The 12,738-nt window shown below is 37.0% G+C and overlaps 1 protein-coding gene across 4 annotated transcripts in view; it reads right to left on the bottom strand.

The window, feature by feature from the left end:
• The window catches only part of TMEM67 (transmembrane protein 67), a 72,498-nt gene that overhangs the window by 34,916 nt on the left and 24,844 nt on the right, over window positions 1–12,738 (bottom strand). For all 4 annotated transcript variants that reach the window (XM_053558546.1, XM_053558545.1, XM_053558548.1 and 1 more), the window contains 8 exons: window positions 9,303–9,365; window positions 7,023–7,177; window positions 6,808–6,916; window positions 5,835–5,921; window positions 5,165–5,230; window positions 2,786–2,942; window positions 1,880–2,003; window positions 512–617 (listed from right to left, as the gene is read on the bottom strand). In XM_053558546.1, the coding sequence (XP_053414521.1) occupies window positions 512–617; window positions 1,880–2,003; window positions 2,786–2,942; window positions 5,165–5,230; window positions 5,835–5,921; window positions 6,808–6,916; window positions 7,023–7,177; window positions 9,303–9,365 (867 nt within the window). The remainder of the gene's footprint in view (window positions 1–511; window positions 618–1,879; window positions 2,004–2,785; window positions 2,943–5,164; window positions 5,231–5,834; window positions 5,922–6,807; window positions 6,917–7,022; window positions 7,178–9,302; window positions 9,366–12,738) is intronic.

Raw genomic sequence — 12,738 nt, 5'->3', positions numbered from 1 at the left:
GGATCCCTAACCAGGAGGCTCAGTTGCTGGTGATGTTTCTACTAAAAAATTTTATTCATTCCTTTTTTTTTTTTTTGTAGAGACAGAGTCTCACTTTATCACCCTCGGTAGAGTGCCTGGCGTCACACAGCTCACAGCAACCTCCAACTCCTGGGCTTAGGCGATTCTCTTGCCTCAGCCTCCCAAGTAGCTGGGACTACAGGCGTCCACCAAAATACCCGGCTATTTTTTTTGTTGCAGTTTAGCCAGGGCTGGGCTTGAACCCATCACCCTCGGTATATGGGGCTGGCGCCCCACCCACTGAGCCACAGGCGCTGCCCCCCCCCTTTTTTTTTAATACTCAGAATCCATGGGAACTCACATCTTACCATTATTAGTAAGAAATAATTAAGACTTAATTATATGAATTATTTAAAACTTTAAAAAAAGACTATCTTTGACCATAATATAAACTGCATCAGTATTATGAAGTATGTACACACATGAGCCCACTGATTAGCAAAGAACTCACCTCTATAGACTGGCTGTTGGGAACTTTGATATCAATGTCACGGTAGGCAACAGTGATTAAGGGAGTGTAGATGTTTCCATTTTTCGTATTAGGTACAAGGTTGATGCTATTTAAAAGAAAATATATTTAGAGTGATAATTATATCTGAGTCCTTAAACATACATTGAATTTACCATTTCTTTTAAATTTAATATGAATTACCTTGATAATTATTAACAACTAGGGAAAGTTAAACATAATCTAGTAACAACACAAACTATCTTCAGCAGTTAAAACCTTAAAATTAGAATATACCCTCTGAGACAAATTAGAAACTCTTTTGATCCAGGTCCTATGAAGTTTACAAGTGAAATAACTGAAGCACTCAAACCATCTGAGTAACAATCAAAAGTGCAGTGCCACATGAAGCTTACAAAAAGGCAGATAAAATCCTGATTTTCAAAAGAGAAATATACACTACCATCTTCCTCTGGTAATTCATATTTATGGAACAAAGTGGACTACATTTGGCCAAAATCAACACATTAGTACTGTATCATTTGTGGACTCAAAAAGAAAAGTGCTAATCACCCGGAGCCAGCCTGAGGAGGTTCGCTTTCATTTTTACTAAGGATACTACATTAGCAGATTGAGGGCATACTAAAAACACAGTACATCTGGATTTCTATAAGATATATGACAAAAAAGTTTCTGTACTGCCTACTTCATAAGATTATGAGAATCAAAATGAAATAATAGTGAAAAATGTATATTTAAGTGGTTCAAAGCATCAAACTAATATAAGATAATGGTGTTGATTTGCATCAGTTTCTTCAAGGTGCACATCATAAAATATTAGAGTGGTTAAGTCAGTTACAATCTTAGAGATCCCATTCTGGAAAAGCACAATACTGGGTGGTGCCTGCTCAAGGAGTAGGGCGCCAGCCCCTTGTATGGGAGGTAGTGGGTTCAAACCCAGTCCCAGCCAAAAACTGCAAAAAAAAAAAAAAAAAAAAAAAGCACAATACTACTCCCAAGGAAGGATCACAGATAAGAGTATCATAGGAAAAGAAAGTACTGATTATTAATCTGGGTAAACCTAGAACAAAAGCTACCAAAGGAAATGAGAATGGAGGAGAGGCCATTCCCTATACCTCTCAACCCATTCTAATTCAGCAGGTCTGGACCAGGGCCTACAATGTGAATTTTGACCAAATTCCTCACACTGTTCTGATATAATTCTCCCCTTGGTCCTTCACTTTATTGGTCTATGTCAACCTACATAAATAACTAAGAAAAACTTTATCAACTGTTCCAATTCAGTGGTCCTTTATAGTTTTCATTAATTACTGGCAAACACTTTCTAAATGTCATTAGACATTTGTTTACCTTAATGATATTTGGGTAGCAATCCGAATTACTTTTGGCTGACTTCCTAAGTCATTTTCTCGTCCACTTACTGTATCCACTAAGAAAATACGCCGAGTCAGAAGCCACATGCCAGAGCCAGCATCTTTTATAATAAAAAGAATATATAAGATGGCATTAAAAAATATGCTCACATTGTTCTTGACAGCTCTCAAGTTTATTGAACAAATTTAAAATTAATTATTTTTGGTAAGATGGCTACAAAGAACTACTGCTTTAACTCCTAGGCTCAAGCAATCTTCCCATCTTAGCCTCCTAAGTACCAAGGACTACAGGTACCATGCCTAGCTAATTTTATTATTTTGTGGAGATGAGGGTCTCACTATATTGCCCAGGCTGGTCTCAAATTCCTATGCTGGGCGTGATTCACCACACCTGGTTTAATTTATTAACAATATGCCTGATGGCTCAGCGCCTGTGGCTCAAGCGGCTAAGGCACTAGCCACATATACCTGAGCTGGCGGGTTCGAATCCAGCCTGGGCCTGCCAAACAATGATGGCTGCAACCAAAAAATAGCCAGGCATTGTGGTGGGCGCCTGTAGTCTGAGCTACTTGGGAGGCAGAGGCAGGAGAATTGCTTGAGCCCGGGAGTTTGAGGTTTCTGTGAGCGGTGATGCCACGGCACTCTACCCAGGGCAACAGCTTGAGGCTCTGTCTCAAAAAAAAAAAAAAAAAAATATGCCTGACAACAAACTTAGTAAAAATTTCTAAGTATACCAGCAATTTACTCTTTTACTTTTTGACATGCTGAAAAATCACATAAGAACAAATTCACGATCTTATAATCAATAACTCTTAATTACCATGTGGTTGACTTGTTTATTAATTTCAGCTCAGAGAAAGGGTGATATGTATGGATATCTTACCTTGGTTCACAAATCTTTTATTGTGTTGAAGATTTAGGTTTAACACGGGCACAGCCCAAATGTATTGGTGTTGGTTTTCATCAGTATATTCAAGGTACACATCATAAAATATAGGAATGGGATGGTCAGTTAAGATCTTAGAAATAGGAATCTTACACTGGAAAATAAAAATAAAAGTATCACAATTTAAAATTTGAAAGCATTTTTATTATCTTTAATAAAGTTTTTTATTTGTGCAAAATAAAAAATATCTTTGCTTAATTTATAAGCATTTCCATGTGACTTTCAAAATATAAATGCTGCAAATATGATTCTTTCAAAGGGCCAAAAAAAATCTTACAACTAAATAAATTCTTTTTTCTTGACCTACAACTCGGATGTAGAAGGTATGACTTCATTCTCAACATTAAGTGCACATCAGTGAAAAAATTTAGAATCTACTGTACTATGGGATAAAGTTTCAACTCTTTCTCTTGATGTACAGTGATGTCTATGATCTGGCTTCGCTTAAAGGAGCCAGGCTTATAGTCCAGTGCTCCTTACCAGTCTATAGTGGTCCATTCATACTAACCTGCTTGTAGTTCCTAAACACACCATGCTCTTCTATGTTGCTCTGACATTGCAAATGTGGTTTCTGCCTTACATTACCTTCCCCACTGTGTTTTTCTGACAAACTCATATTCATTATGCAACCCCAAGTGTCACTATGTAAAGGTTTTCTATGCTTTCCCAGGAGCTTGCACATTGTAAATATTTATAGAATAAGACATCATATTCTTTCTAATTCTTTGTCTATATAGTTGTTTTTCCCTGTAGGCTATGAACTACTTGAGACGCAGCCAGGTTTAATAGAATAACCATGGGCTTAAACCTAACAAAACATTGGCTCCACAATTTATTTGACACACAACTTTCAGTAGATTACCTAATCTTACCGGGCACAATTTTCTCATCTATGAAGCACAGACGTTATATATCTCACAGTTATTTTATGATCAAATGGGATAACAATGATAAAAAGCTGAGCATATTTAACAAATGTTGATCCTCTTGATTCGTATTAGATACACAATAACATTTTTTAAAAAGTAACATAGAAGTCATTTCTGACAAGTAAATTCAAATTCATGTTAAAAAATTTGGAAAATATAAAAAAGAAAACAAAAATTGTCTCAAATCCCACCATCCAGATATAACTACTGTTAAAAATGTTTGTTGCCGGGCGGCGCCTGTGGCTCAGTCGGTAGGGCGCCGGCCCCATGTGCCGAGGGTGGCGGGTTCAAACCCAGCCCCGGCCAAACTGCAACAAAAAAATAGCCGGGCGTTGTGGCGGGCCCCTGTAGTCCCAACTGCTTGGGAGGCTGAGGCAAGAGAATCACTTAAGCCCAGGAGTTGGAGGTTGCTGTGAGCTGTGTGAGGCCACGGCACTCTACCGAGGGCCATAAAGTGAGACTCTGTCTCTACCAAAAAAAAAAAAAAAAAAAAAAATGTTTGTTGCCATCCAATCTCTTTTCTGTAATGATATTTTTTACTGAGGTTTTGCTCATTGGTGTGTGTAATATATATTTTTCTCAAGTAGCATTTTTATAGACTACTGAATGGTTTTCAAATATTTAATGGCTCATAATATTCCTTTGTGCCATAATGAATTTCAAATGAGTTGCCAAAGTAGAGATCAGGAGGAGAGAGGAAAGTATGAAGGGGAAAAAAAGGAAGAATTTTATTTGTTATATGGGGATAGAAAGAGAAGTGAGTAACATTATTTATTATTCATCAAAAAATTAAAGTAGTCTTTTTACTTCATTCCAAAATACACAGTAGGCATTATATTTGAAGACCTATGAACCTAGGAACAGATAAATAATTGTCCATGAAAATCTAACATTTTAAAATTCTAAGATGAGAAGGTATTCTCTTTATGCTAATTAAAAATTCTGTGCCCTATTAAATTATATTAATTTGGCCAGGCATAGTGGCTCATGCATGTAATGCCAGCGCTGTAGGAGGCTGACGTGGGTGGATTGCCTGAGCTCAGAGGTTCGAGACCAGTATGAGCAGCAGTGAGCCAGAGTAAGACCCCGTCTCTACTAACATCAAAGAGCCAGACGTTGTGGTGGGCATCTGTAATCCCAGCTATTGGGGAGGCAACGGGAAAGAGCATCGCCAGAGGAAGAAGAAAATGAACAAAAAAAATAGAGTACTTCAAACGAAGAAGAATGAACAAGCAAGCTGAAATAAAAAATAAAAAAAGAATAAATTATATTAATTTATGAGATTATTCACTACTATTAAAAATATCTCCAATTTCAAATGGTATCCCAACTATTGCTCATGTGACATTTTAGAAAAACAAAGCTAACTAATATAGCCCAAACTTACATTTTGTTGATAAGTGGTTCCAAAGGAATACGCAGCATTTAGTCTTGTCTCTGTGTCTGGACAAAGCTATAGCAAAAGAAAACAACTGATAAATACCTCTCACAAATGTTTTCTTTGCTTTTAGTCAAGAGTTCTCAAACTCCAATATGGGATATATGTTCTACACAATACCTACTTAATGTATCTAGGATATAAAAAGTTAAGGGAGCATCTTTATTATAAAGTTATAACTTAAAACAGCAGTTTTTCTTTCTTTCTTTTTTTTAGAGACTGTCTCATTTTGTAGCCCTCGGTAGAGTGTTGTGACGTTACAGCTCACAGCAACCTCCAGCTCTTGGGCTTAGGCTATTCTCTTGCCTCAGCCTCCCGAGTTGCTGGGACTATAGGCACCCACAACAACGCCTAGCTATATTTTTTGTTGTTGTTGCAGTTTGGCTGGGGCTGGGTTTGAACCTACCACCCTCGATATATGAGGCCGGTGCCCTACTCACTGAGCCATAGGCTCCACCCTAAAATAGCAGTTTTAAGAAATTCCAATTAAAGCATCAGAAAAAAGTCAGCTGTAGCATGTAACTGATGCTTTATTCAAGCAATAATCTCTTTTCCGCTTATCTTTGCCTCAGGCAAAAATAAGGCTCATTACTAATTCCTCAGGTAGAATCATGCTTACCTGTAAAACACCTCCTTCTAATGTTTGCCACTTGAGAAAATTGCCTCTTATATCATAGGAAGCAGCAACAAACTTCAATTTTGTATTCTGAATAAAGAAAACAAAAATAAAATAATTTGTCCAATACTCTGAAAGTAGTATATAATATTCTATAAAGAAATTTCACTGTTGACTGATCCTTTCTTTTTCATTGTTGACTGATCTTTTTTATTGAAAAACTAAATTTGAGTATCTTTATTTTGAAGCTCAATTAATCTATTTCTATGATTAAATATATCTTAAAAAGCTAGACTCATTTTCTGCATGAAAAGTATTATTTTAGAATTGAGAGGCAGCATTAGCAACAGACAACCTCCTTTCAAACCTATTAAATGAGGTGGTGGGTGATGATCTTACTTTTTCATTCTGTAATGGAAGGTCAGAAAGTCAGAGGTAGGATTTTGGACCTGTGAAGTGCTGGGCCATGTCATGGTGCCCCAATTAATCTTTGCAAGCACTTCTTTGAAATACAGAAATTCTGAAGGACAGAGATGATTTTGTATTTGGTAAAGAAAACTACTCTTCCCACCCGCTCTAGTACTATTTGTGCCATGACTAAAAAATCCAGAGGTATCCATATACTCAAGTAAAATAGCTAAACTCTACACTGTTTAGTTCTTCTTTTTTTTTTTTTTTTAATAGAGACAAGAGTCTCACTGTACCACCCTCGGGTGCCGTGGCGTCACACGGCTCACAGTAACCCCCAACTCTTGGGCTTATGCGATTCTCTTGCCTCAGCCTCCCGAGCAGCTGGGACTACAGGCGCCCGCCACGACGCCCGGCTATGTTTAGTTCCTCTTAACAGCTAATATTTATGTTTAGTTCAGTAACTAAATTTATAAAAATCTAATAAAGAATTGCAACTAATAATTTATTACCTTTTAAAATTGTAAATCAAAATGTAATTATCCTCTAATGGTATAGACGCTTGTACCTGGTTTTCTCCTTTAAAACTGAAATTTGTAGAAAAAGGGATTGCACTGAGTACTTGAGGTGCTAATCCTAGCTGGTCTCCATAAAATAGCCATGGAAGATTCTGTCTCCTATAAACAATTACAATTGTTTTAATAATGGAAAAGAAATATATTTATGAATATAACTGCACTAAATTCAGTCAAAACAACATTTCAACAATCAAAAAATCCTTACCAAAATGAAATAGAATGAACAGTGCTCAGTGAAGCAGTATTTTCAAAGATAAACTGAAACAGTCGACATGCATCACATGTGGCAGAATCATAAGAATTCATGTTCATCACACACATATTTCCAAGAGCTTGGCAAGATGTTAGATTGGCGTACACCTACAAACAAACGTTGGCAAAGAAATGTAACATGGACCTGAACAGTCTAAGCAAAAGTTGGTATAAAAATTATGTTTTATTTTTATTTTACCTAATTTACTGATCCTTTTTTATTTAAAAAAAATAGTTCTTCTAGCTTAAGTAAAAAAGAAACTTTCCATATGGGAAGAGAAATTAGGACATTTTAATTATATGTTTTCTGCTAAAATATAAAGATAAGCAATTGAAAGAACTAAGTAAAAATTAGCATGACATTTAGAACAACTATTAAGCATGACATTTAAAAAAAGTATTGGGTGAAAAAAAAAACAACATAGTACTGGGTGGGTCAGCTTGGAGCCTGTGACTCAAGCGGCTAAGGCACCAGCCACATACACCTGAGCTGGCAGTTTCGAATCCAGCCTGGGCCCGCCAAACAACTATGACGGTTACAACCAAAAGTAGCCAGGAGTTGTGGCAGGCACTATAGTCCCAGCTACTTGGGAGGCAGAAGCAGGAGAATCATTTGAGCCCAGGAGTTGGAGGTTGCTGTGAGCTGTGATGCGACAGCACTCCACCCCGGGCAACAGCTTGAGGCTCTGTCTCCAAAAAAACCAAAACAAAACAAACTATTGGGTGGTGCCTATGGCTCAAGGAGTAGGGCGCTGGCCCCATATACGGGAGGTGGTGGGTTCAAACCCGGCCCCGGCCAAAAACCGCACAAAACAAACAAACAAAAAAAAACTATTAGGTAGAATATTTATATTGGAAGAATAATCTTACACATATATCTCAGATTTGTATATTAAATCTTACACATATACATCTAATCCATTTTGTTTAAGTAACCTAATTTATGAATAACAAAATAAGATCATTTGTTGAGTTTGCCTCTCAACCTTCCTTCTCAATTTTCCCTTTACAAAAAAAAAAAAATTTCCCTATATGAAAAGGCAATTCCATTTTTACAGTTACTTATGTCAAAAATTTTGGAGTGATTTTTTTTCTCTCCTTGTTATATCCAACTCATCAATGAATCCTGTTGGCTCAATCTTCAAAGTAAAGCCAAGAGTCAAACCTTTCTCATTTCCATGGTACTATTCTTGTCTGAAGTTCTGCTATCTCTCAATAAGGTTGCTCCAATACTCTCTAAATGGTTTCTATGCTTATGCTGTTACCCCCCAAAATTCTATTCTCCATGCTACAGCAACTCTTTTAAAACCTGACTTTCTATCATGTCTTCCTCTGCACAAAATCCTTCTACTTCCCTCAGGGTAAGTCCCAGGTCTTCACCATAGTCACTCCCTACATTCCTGACCACTCTTTGCTTCCAGTGTTCCCGCTCACTCTGCTCTATCCACACCATCTTCCTCTTGTTTCTTTTTCTTTTTTTACATATATGTGTATATATATGTATATTTATTTATTTATTAAATCATAAAGAAGTAGATCATGTATAAAAAGCCAGTGAACTCCTGCCTTGGGACCTTTGTTCCTCTGGTCTTTGCTTAGAACACTCTTCCCATAGGTATTTAAATGGCTCACTCTCGCTTCTTTCAGGTCTTTCTCACAAATATCACCTTCTCAGAGATGCCTATCTTGACCATGCTATATAAAACAGTGTCTGTCCCTGGCCAGGTGTGGTGACTCACATTTGTAATCCTAACACTCAGGGAGGCCAAGGCAGGGGGATTGCTTATGCTCAGGAGTTTGAGATCAGCCTGAGGAAGAGTGAAATCCCGTCTCTACTAAAAATATAAAAATTAGCTGGGCATGGTGTCACATGCCTATAGCCCCAGCTACTCGGGAGTTGCAGCTCACTTGAGTCCAGAAATTTGAGGTTGCTGACAGCTGTGATACCATGGAACTCTAGCCTGGGGTGGGCCTGGTACATATCAACAAACATTTACTAAATGACAATTAGTTTCCTCTAACACTCAATTTCAGCTAAAAAACCTTCAATTTATATATACTGAATAACATTTTCTTTTAGTATTCTCTTTCAATCTGCTGGAAAGTGTTTATTCTTATAGAATATGACAAAAGAGATATATCTACCTAGAAATAAAATTTTTATTATCTGTGTAAAAATAATGATACAATTCTTCAAAATGAAATGAATTATTTTTTAAAAACTCAAACTTACCCGACATGCAACTGCTGATGATTGCAAATACTTTGCAAACCACTCTGAAGTTAAAGGCATGCCCTGCAAAATAAAAAAAAGGAAAGTTTTAGTTTTGGTTTTGAGACAGTGTCTCACTATGTCACCTTCGGTAGAGGCTGTGACGTCACAGCTCACAGTAGCCTCCAACTCTTGGGCTTAAGTGATTCTCTTGCCTCAGACTTCCAAGTAGCTGGGACTACAGGCACCCACCATAACACCCAGCTATTTTTTTGTTGCAGTTGTTTAGTTGGCCCAGGCTGGGTTCAAACCCGCCACCCTCGGTGTATGTGGCTGGCGCCATAACCACTGTGCTACGGGTGATGAGCCGAATTTTAGTTTTAAGTTCAAATGAAGATTACCTAACCCCACAATGTTAGGAAGATCTTAATATGCACATTGTTGAATAGGAATGTCAAATGTTACTAGAAAAATAGATCCTAACAGGAATATAAAAATTAGTTCTAACCAATGTCAATTATTACAAATAGGACAACATTACAAAATAATAACACTTAGGCAAAAGATACAAGCAGACAAGATGTGCCTATAATCTCAAAATACTGTATGCCTATTTCACTAATACAAAAAATAAAGTGCCAAAACAAAAAGAAAAGAAAAATAATCAATCCTGACTTAGCATTAAGTGGTTAACATGTACTAATTTAGGATCATTGTAAATATTAAATAAAAAAAATTTAAGTAATGACTTCAAATCTCCAAACTAGTACTTCTCAATGGAGGATACTGCAATCACCTACGGAATTTTCAAGAAACAGAACTTGGTGGCTCACGCCTGTAATCCAGGCACTCTGGGAGGTTGAGATGGATGGATTGCCTAAGATCAGAAGTTCAAGACCAGCATGAGCAAGCACAAGACCCCATCTCTACTAAAAATAGAAAAATTAGCGAGGCATTGAGGCAGGGATGAGGTCCACTTGAGCCCAAGAGTTTGAGGTTGCTGTGAGCTATGATGCCATGGCACTCTACCCAGGGTAACACAATGAGACTCGTCTTAAAAAAAAAAGAAAGAAAGAAAGAAACAAAATGCTTGGCTTCATTCCAAACCAAAATTAATCAGAATCTCCAGATGAGACCAAGGCATACATGGGGTTTGTAAGCTGTAGATACAAACTTCTGTCTAAGAACTGTTGCTTTAAAGCTTATCTGCCTATCTTGCTAAAATATGAGACACTGAGAAACACCATTGAATAAAATGGACACAGATAGAAGAGATACAATCCAGTTATACACAACATGGTACCAAAATGATCAGAGAAATCTAAAATAAAATTATGAGGTAATACTTTCATCTCTTCAATAAGCAAAAATTATTTTGTTAGAAAAACATATATACTGGGTGGCGCCTGTGGCTCAAGGAGTAGGGCACTGGTCCCATATGCCAGAGGTGGCAGGTTCAAACCCAGCCCTGGCCAAAAACCACAAAAAAAAAGAAAAACATATATACTTACGAGATAGCTAAAGAATACATACACAAAAATTGGTGGAAGTGGAAAGCAATGGTAATAGTACTGGCAAATATATATGGAACCACACATATAAAGCTAGTGATAGTATGAAAGTTGCACAATACTTTTTTTATTTTTTTGAGACAGTCTCACTTTGTCTCCCTTGGTAGAGTGCTATGATGTCATAGATCACAGCAATCTCAAACTCTTGGGCTCAAGTGATCTTCTTGCCTTAGCCTGCCAAGTAGCTGACACTACAGGTGCCCTCTACTATGGGGTCTTGCTGTTACTCAGGCTGATCTGTAAGTCCTGAGCTCAAGCAATCCACTCACCTCAGCCTCCCAGAGTGCTAGGATTATAGGTGTGAGCCACCATGCCCAGCTAATACTTATATAAAGTAATATCCACATGCTCTAACCCAGGAATTTAGGAACACTTGGAAAATTTATCTTAAGACAATAAGCCCTCCAAATGGAAAAACACATTTATATTTATAAAATGGTTGACAGCAATATTATCAACTGAAAACCTCAATATTCACTGAAAGTACAATTATATAAATTTTTGTGCATAGACTGTTTGATAACCATTACAAATTATACTTATACAAACTAATTCTGAAACATGGTATAGAGAAACCAAGGAAGTACCTAAAGCCTCATTAAATCATGTCAAAACAACATTGTAAGGAAGCCTCATTAAATCATGTCAAAAGAACACTGTAAGGAAGTCCAAATTTAGTACAACTTAAGCTTGAAAAGCAAGAATTAACGGTTAACAGCTAACAATGAATAAACACAGATTCCATGAGTTTATAATTTTTTAAAAAGCATAGAAAAAGAAAAGAAAAACAAAACAAAAGCACATAGAAAAAAGGAAAGTGCTCTCTATAGAAGACTGCTAGGTAATTAATGGGTATACTATTGAAGAAGTCCTTGCCCAGACCATCGTCCTGGTGAGTTTAATGTTTTCTTTTAATTTTATAGTTTCATGTCTTAGATTTAAGTATTTAATCCATTTTGATTTCATTTTTGTATTAATATTTGGTGAGACATTAAGGGTCTAGTTTAATTCTTCTGCATATGGATATCCAGTTTTCCAAGCACCATTACTGAAAAATCTGTCCTTTCCCCCATCATACGTTCTTGGGACCTTTGTCAAAGGTAAGTTCACTACTGATGTGTGGATTTACTTCTGGATTGTCTATTCTGTTCCTTAGTCTATGTGTCTGTCTATACAGTAGTACCATACTATTTTGGTTATGAGACTTCTGTAACATAATTTGATATCAAGTAATATGATTCGGTTTTGTTCTTTTTGATTAGGATGTCTCTCACTATTCTGGGCCTTTTGTAGTTCCACATACATTTGAGGATTGTTTTTTCATTGGTATTTTGATGGGGATTACACTGTATCTATAGATTGCTTGGGTACTATGGACATTTTAACAAAATTGATTCTTCCAACCTCTGAGCTTGGAATATCTTTCCATTTATTTGTGTCCTCGTCAATGTCTTTGATCAATGGTTAATTGATTTTATTGATATGTTTTATACATTGGCTATCCAGAACCAGTCTGAATACAGTTATAACATGACTTAAAATCAGGATTTCCAAACTTGTCCTTAGGAAACTATCAGTGTTTAGGATTGCTGTGTCAAAATGAAATACATTAACTGAATCAGATTAACTTTAAGAAGGGAAGAGCCCCGAGGGTGGCGGGTTCAAACCTGGCCTCGGCCGAACTGCAACCAAAAAAATAGCCGGGCGTTGTGGCGGGCGCCTGTAGTCCCAGCTACTCTGGAGGCTGAGGCAAGAGAATCGCTTAAGCCCAGGAGTTGGAGGTTGCTATGAGCTGTGTGATGCCATGGCACTCTACCCAGGGCCATAAAGTGAGACTCTGTCTCTACAAAAAAAAAAAAAAAAAAGAAGGGAAGAGCCCTTCCCTG

Source organism: Nycticebus coucang, chromosome 13, assembly GCF_027406575.1.
Source record: "Nycticebus coucang isolate mNycCou1 chromosome 13, mNycCou1.pri, whole genome shotgun sequence".
Lineage (NCBI taxonomy): Eukaryota > Metazoa > Chordata > Mammalia > Primates > Lorisidae > Nycticebus > Nycticebus coucang.
This window is presented reverse-complemented; position numbering and strand designations above follow the sequence as displayed.